General features: G+C 36.2%; 1 protein-coding gene across 7 annotated transcripts in view; it reads right to left on the reverse strand.

Moving 5' to 3' along the window:
• Window positions 1-3,913: 3,913 nt before the first annotated feature.
• Window positions 3,914-17,735, reverse strand: part of Zn72D (Zinc-finger protein 72D) — a 396,471-nt gene continuing 382,649 nt past the window's right edge. For 6 of the 7 annotated variants that reach the window (XM_081733834.1, XM_081733837.1, XM_081733836.1 and 3 more), the window contains 2 exons: window positions 16,918-17,059; window positions 3,914-4,592 (listed from right to left, as the gene is read on the reverse strand). In XM_081733834.1, coding sequence (XP_081589960.1) covers window positions 4,513-4,592; window positions 16,918-17,059 — 222 coding nt within the window. In that variant the 3' untranslated portion in view covers window positions 3,914-4,512. The remainder of the gene's footprint in view (window positions 4,593-16,917; window positions 17,060-17,735) is intronic. The other variant, XM_081733835.1, reaches the window with a different exon arrangement.

Raw genomic sequence — 17,735 nt, forward strand, 5'->3', positions numbered from 1 at the left:
TCACTTTACCTTCCCAAAAAGCAAATTTTAGTTATATATATATATAAAAAAAAAGTGAGTCGCTATGAGCCCTGTAATGGAGTTTTGTATAGTTTGTATAGTAGGTCGGTGAAAGGAGACTCATACGAGAATAAAATGGAAAGTTTATCTGTAGTAAAAACTATTGGTTTATTTCATATGAATACAAGAATTACGTTTCAGCATAATGTTTTGTAAATCCCCCTTGACGAATTCTCTGGTTACGCCATTGGAGCCTTCCATGTGCTTCGGTCCTTTGCTACTCTAGTCATTTCCAGATAAGAATTGCACATATACGTAGGTATAACTTTGTGTAAGGTGATTTACGTTGGAAGATGAGCGTTTTGCTGTTAGTTGTATATTAGGGTGGGCCGAAAACGGCCGAAAAAAATTTTTTTTAGAAAATTAAGATTGAGTACCGTGCAAAAGTTGTATAATGTTATATTATGTTTCCTCACCAAAACAGAGCCGGATTAAAAGATATTTAACCGGGCCCCGGGGGCCCCAAAGAACGTTAATTTTGAAAAAAAAGTAGCCAGCAATGAAAACATTATTAAAATATATTTTTTAGAAAGTTAAGTTTGAGTACCTTGCAAAAGTTGTATAATATTACGTTATGTTTCTTCACCAAAATAGAGCCGAATAAACAGATATTTAACCGGGCCCCGGGGGCCCGAACGAACGCTAATTAAAAAAAAAAAAAAAAAAAAGTAGCCAGCAATGAAAATATTAAATATATTTTTAGAAAGTACCGTGCAAAAGTTGTATATAGGGTGGGCCGAAAAAAATTTTTTTTTAGAAAATTAAGATTGAGTACCGTGCAAAAGTTGTATAATGTTATATTATGTTTCCTCACCAAAACAGAGCCGGATTAAAAGAGATTTAACCGGGCCCCGGGGGCCCGAAAGAACGGTAATTTTGAAAAAAAAAAGTAGCCAGCAATGAAAATATTATTAAATATATTTTTAGAAAGTTAAGTTTCAGTACCGTGCAAAAGTTGTATAATGTTATATTATGTTTCCTCAACAAAACAGCCGGATTAAAAGACATTTAACCGGGCCCCGGGGGCCCCAAAGAACTTTAATTAAAAAAAAATACTTGTGAATAGTGAAAATATTATTGAAATATTTTTTTTAGAAAGTTAAGTTTGAGTACCGTGCAAAATTTATGTCATGTTTCCTCACCAAAACAGAGCCGGATAAAAAGATATTTAACCGCGCCCCGGGAGCCCAAAAGAACGTTAATGCTGAAAAAATATGGTTGTGAGTAGTAAAAATATTATTGAAATATTTGTTTTCAGAAAATTAAGTTTGAGTACCGTGCAAAAGTTGTATAATGCTATGTTTCTTCCCCCAAACAGAGGCAGATAAAAATATTTCACCAGGCCCTGCGGGTCCGAAAAGTGTTGTTATTTTTAAAAAAATATATATATATACCATTATTTTAAGTATGTATAGAAAATTGGTTGATTCCTAATACTTTAACTTGACCTCAGGATTTTAAATGTTCTGATCTGATGTGCAGCTCTTCGCCTGATTGGTGTTTAGTAGATATAATAGTACGGACACAAATACATAAGGTAAGGTTGAAAAATTGACCAACAAACACCAAACCAGCGCAGAACTCACCACGTGGAGATGGCTACACAGCGAGTTCCTCCCACCCACCCTCCTCTTACTTAAAGCTCCTTAGCGGAATCTTGGAACAAAATATTGAGATTTATGTTCGAAGCTTGGCAGATACTTTCGTGCTTCCAGTTTTGCGCGAATATAACCGTCTCGTGCAACACTACCGCATACTTCTGAAGAAGGTTCTGTTACTACCTTTACACACCTCTCCAAAGCCTGCGTGTGGAAGGGGAACGTGACAAACTGAAACCTCCTCTTTTCCACAATCATTTCGGTTAGTTCTTCTATTGATGCGTTAGCCGAAATTGGAGGTTTCGTTACTATTACTTCTGACCAATCGGTCAAATCGATATAATCCGCATATTCTTCAGTGCTTTGCCTATTGAAATTGTCAATTAGAACTATAGTTTGGTATTTTCGGCCATCAAAATAGAGACCCTTAAAATTAGTAGCCTTACACTGTAGACGGTTTCTTTTTTCTTTTTCTTTTTTGCTAGTTTCGTACGGATTTTGTTTTTATCTACTACCTTGTCTTAGTTTTGTTCAGTAAATTCTTATCTTCTAAAACAGCGGATACAATTTTAGCAGCCGACCTATTCGATATACCTGTTAAATCTTTTGCGGTACTCATTTGTTTAGGGCTCGCTATTGTTTATTTAGGTTTACTTTAGATTTTATTCTCTAAACGATAGCTCCATGCGAACTCTTCATCGTCTGAATTCGGGGTGAAAGCGCTTAATGTATGTTCCAAGTACGGGATTGAGGCTAAGGATTGTAACCCTCTTGTAATTGGTACCGTAGCATCGTAATCGATGTGTGTGTCATGCTTTCTTTTGAACCTATGGGTTTCTGCTTCATCTACATTGCAACTCGTCATTTGTCTCTGATTTCTTTGATCTAATATGAGCTCCCACTCCAAAAGCGGTATATAATTTGATTTACCACACTTATAGGTTAATCTATGGCAGCATTTGCAAGAGAAAATATCACAACTTCTGAGCACCGTTCTTAAATTTCTTTAATTTTGCTCTTAATGGGGTATATCTAATTTCTTAATGGGGTAATCTAATGGGGTTAATGATCGTTTTGCATTTTGAGTTGTAATTCAAAATCATACGCTTAATTCGAAGTCAAGACAATACAGAAAGAGAGGCTCGCAGCCATATTGTTTCTAGTTTATTTGAATTCAGCAATGTAAGCGGCGCCTTCGGAAAGCCAGTGTTATGTATTTTGCATCCAGATGCGAAAAAGTGATATTCTCTTAAAATTTGAGAGTTCTGAGGTGGGCTCAACACAAAGGTTTTTCGTGTGTTAATATGGTAGTTATGAAAGTTAGTTAAGCTCTTAATAGTTATTTGCGTATATTGAAACCATGCATTTCATGTTTTATGTATTAATAGTATTGTCTGGTAAAATGTTATTATTACCTAAAACTATTTTATTTGAACAAAAAATTGGGAACTTTAGGGCCACGGGGGCCCGGTTAAATATTGTTTTAAAATCAACATATTTGACACGGCTTCATTTCGTACCAATGCACAACTTTTGATAACTACTCAATCCTGAATATCTGAAAAAAAATTTTTCGGCCCACCCTATTGTATATTGATTAATGCTATGTGCATTGGAAGTTTTTTTATGACCCGTGTTACATATAGAGCCAATAACATCAACATTTGTAGTTTAAATCATAGCAAGAAAATTATGCTTATCAGACAGAGAGGCTACACATCGAACTGAGGGTTTATAATGGACAAGGTATGTGCCTCCAAAGGGTACGGCCGGACTGCAGCAGGGATGAATGACAAGCAGGATCAGTTTTGACCTGCACCCCTACGTATTTGCTGTATTTGTGTGAGTTATACTACGTACCACTACGTGGCGCATTCGTCTAACAAAATTCTCCAGATGGCGTGAATGTCGATAGAAGGACCTCAACACATTTTGATTTGTAACTGGATAGAGCTCCGATCTGACGTTGTTTGCAATCTGTACCACTATACTGCTGCACTAGCACTTCAGAATGCGTATACAGTATGTAGTCCATATACGTGCTGTAATTGATATAAAATCCATCTGTTCAAAGTAAGATGTCCCCCCCCCCTAGACAGTACTTAAATGGCCTCCCCTCTTCTATTTCTGCACAATTCTCATTACACAATATGCAGAGACTTTCATTTTTATTTATTTTTTTCTCTTACCTAAACACATATAGGCTATTGGTTTTCTTTTTATTGAAGTGTCTTGATTATAATGAAATATTAGAATATATGTATTTAACTTTTTATTTCCATGCCAAATACATAAAATAAAATTTGAAGGAATGATTTAGTCACAAACTAACTGTAAGATGACCAAAACAGTTCTTGCTTTTTGTAATACAAATATCAAGCTGAATTCATAGAGGTTAACAAGATGATACAAAGACAAAGAAAGGTAAATTCCTAAGTTGCAGGAACTATTGAACAATGCAGTGTCAATATCCATAAAATCTGCATCTGGAAACATATTTAATTATATACGCAATTATTTGTGGGTTGTTAATTACTACAGTATTGCACCTAAGATAACAAGATTACGTTTTGAAACTACAAAAAGGAATAAAATAAACATATACGAATATCATTCGTAAATGTGCCTACTGTACATGAAAAAAAATATATATATATATATAGACCAGAACACAGTTTTGTTTATATTTTTTTAAATGTTCAAAATTGACGACTACTGTTTCTGCACCAGAAGAGACGACTTGGAATATAATTTTTATTTCTTCTTTCCATTTCGTTTGGGTTTCTCTTTCTTCCAGCATAAAACCTAAGGCTCACGTACAACACACAGGAATATATACTTTAAGCAAAGACCTTTATTTGTGACAATCTGTTTTTTCAGTGTCCATCTTTTCTTCTATGCCATCTTCCTTCTTGTCTTTTTTGCCGTCTCCACCTTGAAAGTAAAATAATAATAACAGTAATAAAATTAATAATAACAACAACAATAACTAGAAAACTGTTTTCTTCAATGATTTGATCTCTGACAACGATTTGAAGAAAAGAAAAAAAATCATTGAAGATACAATTGGAATGTTCAACACAAACACTTGAAAAGCAGTATAACTATGTACGTCAAATACAAATTATTGGGATGAGATGGATTAAAACGTTCGAATCCACCGAACCTTACAATGCCTGTGTTTCCATATGATCAAACACAAGTAAGCAATGACTTGCACCAGTCAGGTAAGCATTGAATTGATCTAGTCGAGAATGCTGCCCAACTACAATTATTTTTATTAGTAGCTACATGAACCATTCACCGCAGGTTATAAATGGAAACATCAAAAGTACACTTGACTAAATAGGCATTTTCCCTTTGGCTTAAGCGTATCTGGTGACAATAGTATACCTGCTCTTTGCAACACCGCTTGACTGAAGTTGACATCTCCCTTCCCTCTCTTGACCAGCACACGAGCCATGCAAAAGTTTCGAACGCAGACACATAAAAGAGAAGTGTGTTTTAAGACACAAGTAGTTAAAAAAAAAAAAAAAAAAAAAAAAAAAAAAAAAAAAAAAAAAAAAAAAAAAATCTACTTGGGAACATTACATAAAGTGCTATTCAAGCTCAAGCGTGAAGGGAGGAAAGGACAGCTTTCGTTATTTTTTTATTTTATTATTTTTTTTTAACTGTTTGTAAGGAAACTGCTATAAACACTTTTTTCTTTTCTGCATTAGAAATCGGGATACATAATTTTTAAGTTCATTGGTTAATGATCAAAATTTTGTGTATGAGTTGGTATTTTATTTTTATGATATTACTTGAAAGGTTTCACACATTCGTAATGTCAGTGACCAATATTCCTAACGAAATAAACACGAAAATGCATGTATCTATGGCAACTTGGATCCCCTGTTTTATGTGCGTATGCACCTGTGGGGAGCTCATTAGAGATTTGTTCATCTTAAGTTTAGGGTCCTTTTTCAGCATTCAATTCTTAAAACCATACTTCATTTACCAATAACAATACAAACTTAGGCAGCTATACGTGTTTTAAATAAAACGAAAAGGAGGTTCTCTAATCACTGCACTAATCCTTCACACTGTTTTTAGGCAACCAAGGTCACTCACCGCGCTGTTGCCGGTAGCTGAAAGTTAAATACTCTGCCAGTAGTTATTTCTGTTGTAACATAGTGATGCCTGTTTAACAGTAGTTTTAATATATGGTGTTTTAAGTGTTCTTTACGAAATACTAATAGTTAATTGTGAACAGTTGGTAAGTGCCGTGTTTACAAAAGATAAATGGGGCAATCCAAATGAAATCGACCAATTTCCAGGTCAAAGGTTGCTGATAAAATTAATTAAATAATTTTCTTTTTAACCTAAGATTGTACCGCATTCAAGGAGTTGTAAATGGGTATTCATTTATGCTTTAGCCGCACAGGTTGGTTTGTAGCGGCCATTTTGCATAGGCGCGTGTGCATATTTTGCACTTTTCAGAGGATTCCGTTAAACGCTTTTCACTTTTTAGGTTTTAAAGATGAGTTCAAACCAAAACCATATGGAAGATAATGGAATGGACAGCATTCTCTGTTTTGTGGACATTGAGACGTACTTTAGAACGTCGAGACATTGATGTTGGACACCTAAAAATGACCGTTTTGGAATGTATATTTTGAAACGAAATAAACGAGACTCACTTTCAATTTTTTGTCTACATAGAGACTAGATAATAGACAACGTCCTAAGCAAGTTTCAGATTTGAGAACTATATACTTGATTTTTTGGAAACTTTTAAACACTGCGAATTTTAAAAATTCGTGTATTTTCACCACCAAATATCTCACGAAGGACGCAATTTAAAAATCCCAAATTTGCACAAAATAGACTATAGTTGTGCAGTAACACGTGGGTAAAATTGCATCACTGAGACTTGAGTAGTTTCTGAGAAAAGAGAATGATGTAAAATTCTTATTTTAACAGCTGAACACATGTTCAGGTTTTGTGCTGATAGTATCTCACGCATACAATTCATCTATGTTTCATTAGAAGAAGTGCAGTCAAATCGCAAGAAATTCGAGATTTGCTACTTGTAAAAGAATTATCAATACCAGATCATATCATAGAGTTGTACCTCTGACGCAAACACAAATCAGATATTATCTATTGTTACAACTAGATCAATTTACTGATTGCAGTACTTCAGTACTTCCAGAAAGTAAAAACAACTCAGAAACCATTCAAGTCTCAGTCATGCAATTTTACCCACTTGTTACTGCGAAACTATCATGTATTTTGTGCAAATTTGTGATTTTTCATTTGTGTCCTTCCTGAGATATTTGCGGATGAAAATACACGATTTTAGAAAATTCGCAATGTTTCAAAATTTCCAAAAAATCAAGTATACGGTTCTCGGATCTGAAACGTGTTTGGGACGTTGTCTATTATCTAGCCTCTATGTAGAAAGAAAGAAAGAAAGAAAGAAAGAAAGAAAGAAAGAAAGAAAGAAAAAAAAAAAAATGAAGAGTTATTTCGTTTCAAAATGTACATTCCGAAAGGGACATTTTTTTCCAACATGAATGTAGTTTTTCCCCCCGACGTTCTGAAGTATGTCTCAATGTCCACGGAATACAGAATGTTGTCCATTCCATTATCTTTCATACGATTTTGGTTTGAACTCATTATCTTTAAAACCTAGAAGTTAGAGCGTTTAACGGGATCCTCTGAAAAGTTCAAAATACGCTCAGGCGTCTACACAAAATGGCCGCTACGACAAAACCTGCGCGGCTAAGAAACAAATGAATACCCGTTTTCAACTCCCAGAATATGGTACAAAGTTAGGTAAAAAAAATTAAATCAGAAATAAAATTTTGTCAGCAACCAGCATTGGTCGATTTTATTTGGATTGACCAAAATATGACGACTGAACATGCTAGAACACAAGGAATAAGACAAGTTGTTTAACATACAGAAGTCTGACAGGAAATGACATAACGCACTGTGTATTTCGAAGGGAAGAAAGGAAATAAAGATCCACATTTCTTGCCGTAGAACAGATGCTCAAGTGCATTTTGAAATTTTTGAAAGTCTGCGAATAAACTATTATTCGCGTCATTGCAGAAAAGTTGGAGGACACTGACGATAGTTCTTTAGTATCACAATAACTGGTATATAAAAAAAATTACGAGGAAGTCTAAAATTGAACCGTAGAGGACTCACGAAGGATGCAATTTGACCTAATTTATAGACAGTACTCAACAAAAGAAGTATCCAACTTTAAATTCTCTCCTTGATTCATTTCGGAAAGAGTTTTTACTCACGAGTGAGAATACAACTCTGCGCAGATTACTTTTATAAAAGATAGGGTTTCGATATACAAAAACTTTAGGAAGCAAGATTTTACATGAGAGGGAGGATATCATTGTTAGACGGTGTTCTTTCTTGTGAGCGGCCAATATCGAACCTGAGAGTATTGTATGGTTTGATGAAATATGCTAAATGTTAATCACTCAAATACCAGATGCCAGACTGAGTCGACACGTCCCAAAGTACAAACCTGTCCCAACTGGCAAAAGATTAATTTTGTTACATGCAGGCAGGTGTGAAGGTTTCATATCGATAGCCTCTTGTTTTATATAACACATAAGACAACTGAAGTTTCGGATTTTGTGTAAACTGGATGCGAAACCAATTTTAATAATCTCTTCCTTAGTTATCAACTTGAGCGGTAACAAACACTAATGCCTGGGTACAAAGGGAATTCTAATAACTTGTTTTTCCAAACTGAATGATGGCTCCATCTAAAGAAGAACGAGTCGAGTTGGTACTCTTTGGACGAGAAGGATGGTCTTATCACAAAATGGCGGAAGAATTCAACCTTCGACACCCTCATCGTCAATCTATTTGTTTTACTGCTGTCCGAAAATTAATCACCACGTTTAAAGAAACAAGCAGTGTATCGGATAAATCCCGTTCCGGACAACCAAAGACTTCAGACGAAACGAAAGAGGCTGTCTTGGCTAAGGTTTATGCTAGCTGAAAGAAATAGCTTCGTCGGACATCCACGGAGTTGGGTGTTCCAAGATCAACCATCCACAAAAATTACAGAGCAGAGAAGTTTCATCCGTAGTTACAGATATTGCATCACTTAAACGATGACCCTGATAGACGTATGCATATGTGTGGATGGTTTGCAGATAAATTGGATGAAAATATCAATTTTACTAAAGACTGTGTGTTGTTCAATGATGAATCTGTTTTATACCAATGGTGAAGTGAACAGATAGAATTTTCGATACTGATCTCAAAACAATCGATCAGTCCATCTAAACAGCAGGGTTGCCAAAAAGGGATGATGTGGTGTGGCGTGGTTTGTGGAAAGTTCATGTGCTAGGACCTTTCTTCTTTGATGAACATCTAACGGGTGAGACTTATCTGAACATGCAGAGAGACAAATTGATGACACAAATCGAGCGTTTGGGTGAGGGACTTTCAGACTGGTTTCAGCAGGATGGGACCCCTGCCCATTTTGCTGTAGATGTTAGAGATTGGTTGAATGAAAATTTTTCTCACTGGATTGGGAGAAGAGGTCATGTGGAGTTGTCTCCTCGTTCGGCAGATCTACTTTCCCTTGATTTCTTTTTCTGGAGTATGCTCAAAGAAAAAGTTACTCGAAGATGAGAAATTTAAACCACCTGAAAGAACGCATTACCAATCAGTGCGCCGAAAGCTACGGCAATTCAGATCTGTTCCATCGAGTTCATTTTTATTTTGCAAAGGGCATCAAATTATGCATTAAACAGCACGGAAATCATGTTGAAAACATTATTCATTAACATTAAATTGACTAAACTGTGCTTTTTTCCATGTACCCAGACTTTATGGTGTATTATATATTCGCAAACACAGACAGAAGCAGAGAGGAAGAGAGAAAGGCATACACAGTTATTCATTTATGTTGTGGGTCCAGGTAAATAGCAACGTTGCATTTTCATTGAAGATTGGGCGAATAGAGAGTGTACAACACAAAGGGCTTGTCCGATTTAAAAAATCCCTTCATTTGAGATTGAAAACAACGTATTTGGAGACGGTTTCTCCTCTTGCATTTGTTATAATTCGGATAATAACGGAGTTATCCTATGTCAGGGGACTTTTGAGATACTATATATATGTAATATAAAATATAGGGCATCAAAAGTAAGGTGAATTTCTCTCTAAAAACCACGTTTTTGTGTAGCTAATTTTATTTATTATTATTATTTTTGTATGTTGCAGATACCAAGGTAACGGAACTCTGAGGCAATTACAGCCTTCTTCATCAACCTCTCTAGTACCTAGAGCAATTTAAAGATGGTGCATCGACTTAAAAATTACTCCAAGGAGGAAGTGTGTTACTAGTTTTTTTTTTTTTTTTTGCCAAGGGACAGAAACCATCTGACTTCATCGAGAACTGGTGAAGATCTATGTAGAGTGTTATGTCGAAGGAACAAGTGTATGTGTGGTGCAACGAATTTGTGAGTAGTAGGAGTGTGAGACAGTAACAGAAGTGGTAGACCTGCAACGTACGCGCGCGCGCATGTGTGTGTGTGTGTATGAGAGAGAGAGAGAGAGAGAGAGAGAGAGAGAGATGTCGATGTGATGATTCGTGAAGAGAGAAGAGTAAGGTTGCATGACACTGCAGATGCATTGCCAATCTCATATAGTTAAGTGAGAACTATCGTTCACGACCAAATTGACTTCAGAAAAAACATCTGAGTGAGGACCAAAAACACTTGGAATGGACATTTCTCGGACATACTTTACCCGATATGCCCACGAAGGAAATTCCTTCATCGCATCATAATGGGTGATGAAACCCCAATAGCTCTATGGACTCCTGAATCAAAACTCCATGACATGGAAACTGTCGTCACTGCCGGCCAAGAAATTAAAGATCACAACATTTGCAAAGGAAACAACGACTACTGTGTTTTGGGACCATCAGGGTGTTATTCATGTTGAATTTCTGGCAAGGGTACGAATATTACTGCGGACACGTACTGCCATATCTTGGACAGGCTAAAAGGAGATATACGTCAGTGTTACTGCACGATAATGCACAATCACATGCAGCCCAACAGACCTGTACAGGTATCATGAGTTTCAACTGCGTAATTCTTGAACATCCTCCGTATAGCCCTGATTCAGCCCCTTCCGACAATTTGTTTAAACCTCTAAGGAAACATTTTCGTAGCATTTCGATACACTGGAAAATGCACAACAGGCTGCGGATATCTGGTTAGAGGTAGGAACATGGAGCAACATTTCTTTGTAAAGGGCACGGACGATTTGGTGTCATGTTTGTATGAAGGTTTGGACCACAATGGTTGCTATGTCGAATATTAATGTATACGACGTCTGGGTAAAAAATAACGGGACTGATACCAAAGTCCATTTTATTGTAACAAACTTAGAAATTATAGGTGATCCCCTTCAACATGTTCCCCTCCTCTCTTTATACATGTTTGCATACGAAGTTTCCATTGTTCGAAGCAGTTGAGATCTTTAGGTGTCACTGTCTTGAGTACCGCTGCTGTTTTCTGCTTCATCTATTTGACAGTCCGAAAATAAGTCCCCTTGAAGGCAAATTTCACTTTCGGAAAAAAAAAAAAATCCAGGTGCCAAGTCAGGTGTGTTTTAACAGTGGTCAAAGCAGTGTGCGAAGGAGCATTGTCGTCATGCACAATCCATTCATTTCTCTTACACGATGGGGCTTTTCTTTATTACGCGTTCTCGCAATTTTACCACACCTGCCAATAATACTGCTTATTCGCTGTCTGACCTGGTGGTACTTACTCGATCAGGAGTAGACTATTAATATAAAAAAGAACACATGGTGCATGACATTCACTTTCGATATACCCTTGCATGTATTTTTCATTCGTGGTGGTGAGCTTTCGAGTGTATGGATTGCTTTTTCATTTTAGGACCATACTGAACCATCCATGTGTCTCACCAATGCTTTTCCTTAAGTCCGATACTGCTTCCAGACATTTCATTGTGTCACTATACACGTGTTTCCGGAAATCTTGCTGCTGTGTGAGATTCCTGGTACAGTTTCAGAACAAACTTTGCGCATGTTCAAATGATCGTGCAGAATTGCGTGGACAGACTCTTTATCGATGTTCACCATGTTTTATCATTCGAATGCTGACATGCGTCTTTTTGAACAATGTCTTATTTTTTCCACATTTTCCTGTGACATGATGACCGGGTTTTTAATCATTCTCGCGTCCCTTGATGAAGCGTTTGTGTCATTCAAAACACTGGTGTACATAAAATCATATTATCGCCATACACTCCTGTAACAGTTTCACACATTCACTCGGTAATTTCTTCAATTTCACAAGTAATTTCAATTAAATGCGCTGCTCACTTATCCCATTTGCCATTCTTCTGGGAACACGATTGTACACACCTCTCTTCAATCGCTGCTAACAAACTAAACCCAATTGTGAGCGCCAATTCATGTGTATCATTCCCTTCTCGAAGGTTCAAGGCTGCTCCCCGCGAATGCGCTTCCCACTATTCCACATATACTAGTGATAGAATTGCCAGTAGTTATTTTTTAACTAAGCCTCATATGTGTGTCTTCTTGAAGATTCAAGGACACGCTCTGCGCAGATGCTCCGCGTATACTACTGACAGGGTGGAGAGTCCCGTTATTTTTTAACTAAGCCTCGTATATGTAAATGTCCGAATGTTAGCGTGATATGGGTGAAACACAATAGTTTCAGATATTTAGCTCTGCAAGTTTCTCAGTAAATCCAAATTTCACCTTACATCTTTGTATATGTCAGTTTACCATCCCATTTATACTTCGAAGTTAGAGAGACGGTAATTCGATGAAGGAACTGATGGAACTGGTTGATGAACAGTATAGTTTGTAATATTTCCCGCACAGATTTTATTACGGAATGCATGCAACAGAAGATTATTCGCTTAGTAATCATCTTCGAGCCAGGGCATACCGCGTACTGCACGAAGGTTATTGATGGGGAAATCACGTAAATGAAGGTTTTTGATGAGGAACTCGCGTAATATATGTATCTAGTTTTTGTTTTCATAGGAAATCAAGGTCTATGGAACTGTCGGCTGATTGGTCAGAAAGCTCGTCCTACTATTGACCTCTGGCAAAAGATATTCCTATAAAGGTAATGCAATTTGTTATAGTTCAAACGTATTTATGAATACTTGTACGAAAGTAACTCCCATAAAATCGCGGGGACGTCCTCTTACAGTTACAGATGCGCTTCTTAAAGTCCAGTGCACAAAATAAAATGAATATTATCAAAAACTGTTCATAATAAAGATCACTATAAGCTACCATGCACCTAGCACCGCCGACTACCCAGATATTCATTCAGATGGATTTCTCCAGCATGTTTTTGATAATGCTGTTGTAAATTAGTGCAGTCTTCATAACAAAGGCACTCTTCATGCTATTGCAGGGATTCAGTATGTTACGCCAGGTAACTCTCGAGAATTCCAACTGAATCTTTTATTAACACTGCAACTATCCGGAAGCTCCAACGAGAAAGAGAAATACAGGTCTTTGTTCAATGTCATTGACGACTTAAGTGAATTTCACCAAGGAAGATCTCTTACGGCCCAATCTTCACAATACCTGTTTCTCCTTAACCTTATATGGTGGTCAATCCAAATGAAATAGACCAATGACTGTTGCTGACAAAATTCAGTTATTGATTTTTTTAATACTTTTTTTAAACCTAAGTTTGTACCATATTCTGGGAGCTGAAAACTGGTATTCATTTATTTTTTTTACCGCGCAGATTTTGTCGTAGCGGCCATTTTGTATAGGCCCCTGAGCGTATTTTGAACTTTTCAGAGGATTCCGTTAAACGCTGTAACCTTTTAGGTTTTAAAGATAATGAGTTCAAACCAAAACCATATAAAAGATAATGGAATGGACAACATTCTGTGTTCTGTGGACATTGAGACGTACTTTAGAACGTCGGGGAACAAAGCTCTGAACATTGATGTTGGAAACGTAAAAATATCCGTTTCGGAATGTACATTTTGAAACTAAATAAATAAGACTCACCTTCAATTTTTTGTCTACATAGAGACTAGATAATAGACAACGTCCCAAACAAGTTTCAGATCTAAGAACCATATACTTTATTTTTTGGAATTTTTAAAAATTGCGAATTTTCGAAAATCATGTATTTTCACCATCAAATATCTCAGAAAGGACGCAAGTGAAAAATCCCAAATTTGCACAAAATACAGGATAGTTTTGCAGTAACAAGCGGGGAAAATTACATCATTGATAAGAGATTTACCTATTAAATGTTTAATTTTCCCTATATATATTTAATTACGGAAAAGTTTTACAATGTATTTCTCTTGAATTGAATTTGTTCTGAATTTACCACATGAGGTAAGTGGCCCGAAGGAAGAGAACTCAAGTAACTGATATTCTACGTAAAAGCAACCAATTGTAGAATGATGATGCTTCTTACCTTCGGCATATAATCTTTACGTTAGAGTGTCAGACAGAAAAATTCCGTTTTGTCCTCCCCTATGAGCACTCATCTTAAACCTCTACAAGTAATGATTCGTCACAACTTCGGTACTCCAAGGACATTCAAATAATAATAATAATAATAATAAATAATAATAATAAATAATAATAAATAATAATAATAATAAATATTATTATTATTATTATTGAATATGCCACCCTTACCTAATGTAGTAATCTTAGACACCTTAGTTTAAAGTGCTTTCTTTAGTAATAATTTGAGTAACCACGTAACAAAATTTAAAATTTAGGAGGGGGCACGATGTTTTATTTTGCCCCTCTCTTTTCAGCACCCTCCCAGCATAAAGTATATAATTTCTGACAAGCATGGCAGACAAAATGAATAAGAAATATATTCTCAAATTTATTATTATATTATCACTCCCAGCATAAAGTATATAATTTCTGACAAGCATGGCAGACAAAATGAATAAGAAATATATTCTCAAATTTATTATTATATTATCAATCTCCATCAAATTTTTGACGTAGATGCAGTTCTCGCCTGGGAGTGTTTTTAGCTATTCACTTTCACGGTAGAACTTAGGGGAGGGGGAATTATAAAAACATAAATGAAACTTTTGAACCGAGCGACCAATTTCTATCAAATTTTCAACATAGATGACGTTTGTGCCTGGGATGGATTTTACAATTTCACTTTGACGGAACAGCGTAGGGATGGGGGAGGAGGGGAGATATAAAAAAATCAATATAAAAATAAAAGTGAGCATGTTCGTGAGTTAATAACTCTTGAACCACCCGATCGTGTCAAATTTTCAACATAGGTGAAGTTCAAACCTGGGAAGTTTTTTATTATTTTATTTTGATGATAGAACTTGGGGGAGGGAAGGAGGATAAATATATGAAAATCAATAAAACTGAGTAATTCCTGAACCACCCGACCGATCTCGATCAAACTTTCAACAAAGATAAGGTTTGGATCAAAGATGTTTTCATCATTTTACTTTGACGGCACAATGTAGGGGAGGGGAAGGGGGACATATACATAAAAGAAAATAAAAATTAAAGTGTCTTTGTGACTTCATCATGCTTAAACCACCGAACTGATTTTAATCAAATTATCAACATAGATGAGGTTCGGACCTGGGGTGGTTTTTATTATATCCCTTTGATAGTAGAACTTAGGGAGGAGGAGAGAAGGGGAAAGATACATAAAAATTAATAACACCTAACTCTTGAACCACCTGATCCAATCTCGATCCATCCTTTTTTTCCCTTCCTTTTTTTTTTATATTTTACTTTGACGGTAGAACCTAGGGGAGGGGGAGGGGAGATTAATATATAAAAATAAATAGAACTTAACTCTTGAACCACCCAACCGATCTCTATCAAATTTTCAACATATGACATTCGGGCCTGGGGTAATTTTTATCATGCCGTGTCACGCAACATGGGGTCAGACAATAGTGTCCTGCGCTTGCGCAGGACGTCTGGGTTTGCTAGTGATTTTTATTATAGTAATGCTCGAATGCAAATTGTATTAGTGAGTTTCTTTCAGTGAGAAGTCTATGTTTTGTTTTTCTTTCGTTATCATGTTAACTCTAGCTTGTGCCGATAAAGTACGTTTCATTAGATTCACATGCGAACCAAGGGATTAATTTCGATAATGTGTTAGTTATGTTTAGGATAGGCACTCGTATATTTATTATCTATCCTTTCTCATACAATAGCGCCTCTGAAAACATGATTATAAATAATGAAGTACATAAACGGAACAGTATCAGTTGCATATTATAGCTCACTAATATGCACAACATATATACCATAACTTGATCTTATGTCTTGAGTTATTCTCAGTAAACTGGAAGTAAATATTCCGCTGTGATCCAGTAGGATAATGTCAAATAGCAATAACACTTTCCAATATATTTCTGACACATTAGCAAATATGTGAAATGATAAATATGATATGATGATCAGATTTTTAATATTTTATATGCAGAGAAAATTTACGTGATGTGTAAATGGAAGTTAAATAATTTTCAGACTAAATTGTTTAAGACGTAAGATCGTAAATATTTTCTCTCAACTATCGCAGTTTTAATCAATATCTTACGCTTCACATGAAGAAATACTGATGATGTACTGTTTACAACTCTAATGAATGATTTTACGCAGTATTTGGGTGTCGTGTCTTTGTGCAACATCGTGGTTATAAAGGACGAAACCAACTATTAATGTAGGCTCCGAATTACGATTGGGACCTGAATTCGGTCCAGTTGGTGGGTAAACACGCCATCATACAAGATCGATACTTACTGTGGCCTACTCCTCACCAGAGTTCCTTCGTGGCTAAGCGGTTAGCGTACGCGCCTTTGGCGTGGGAGACACGGGTTCGATTCCGGGCGGGAGCTCACGTGGTTCGGATTCCACGTTAATCAGTAGGTCCACGTCTCATATAGCCTCGCTGCTGAAACTGGGTGTTAAACTCAAAATCGCCTCGTCTCGCTGCTCCTCACCATACTATCTCGCCTCCAAGTGCTGGATTACAGGACCACGGTAAGCAAGAGGAAGACTGAAAAAAACAGTACGCGATTCAACGATTTAATTGCATAAAACTAAATTAACAAATAATTATCAATTGCAAAACGTAGGAAATAATTCCAATCTCATCCCATTAGTCTATCACTTAAAATGTTTAGAAGACATGTTAAATAATTTATACCATACCTTCCGAGTCATTACCTTCCCCACTGCTGTTGTCTCTCCTGCGTTTACGATTGAATCTCCCTCGAGTAAATTTTGGTGGAGGTAAAGGATCCATACCTAACACCTTGTGGATCTGACGGAATGCAATTAATCTCAATGCATGCTGCAATAAAAGAAAAGCTATCTTAAGATATATATACTATAAACTAACACTTTACTGTCTATTAAAATTTAATTAAAAATCTACAAGGTGAATCCTGTATATACCAATGGAGAAACCAACGTATTTCAGTTTAGTAATTTACTTATATGCAACATACCTCAATGAATACCACATCCAATTCGCAGAATGGCTACAAATGTGGAACTATTACGAAGATAAATATAAAATATTCTTCCCAAAAGTCTGGCTACCCATCTCTTTAAAAGGTCATATTATACCGTCATACATAATGTGTGACAATAAAAAACTTTAAAAACTTGCGACTGGACAGTCAATCGAACCTCAGTCTCTAGCTAACTGTGCATTACGTTAACCACTACATAAATCAACCTGCTTCCTCATTAGTACACTAGCAGAACCCTTCATTTAGGTGACACCCGGAAACAATTTGTACAGAAATGATTTATACCTTATTTGAAAGGTTTATGTGTGTACTTCAGCATAACAAAAAATCCCCCTCGGGAATATCAAGATATGACGTCATCAATATGACCGCCAGTTAATTTTGCCTCAGTACATTGAAAAGTGCATAAAGCCTCTACCATTCAATAGAAAGTTAAATTTTCGGTCCATTTCTTAGAGAATACATCAGAAACGAATTTATGTGAAAAATATC

This window comes from Thermobia domestica, chromosome 12 (assembly GCF_964235325.1).
Source record: "Thermobia domestica chromosome 12, izTheDome1.hap1.1, whole genome shotgun sequence".
NCBI classification, from domain to species: domain Eukaryota; kingdom Metazoa; phylum Arthropoda; class Insecta; order Zygentoma; family Lepismatidae; genus Thermobia; species Thermobia domestica.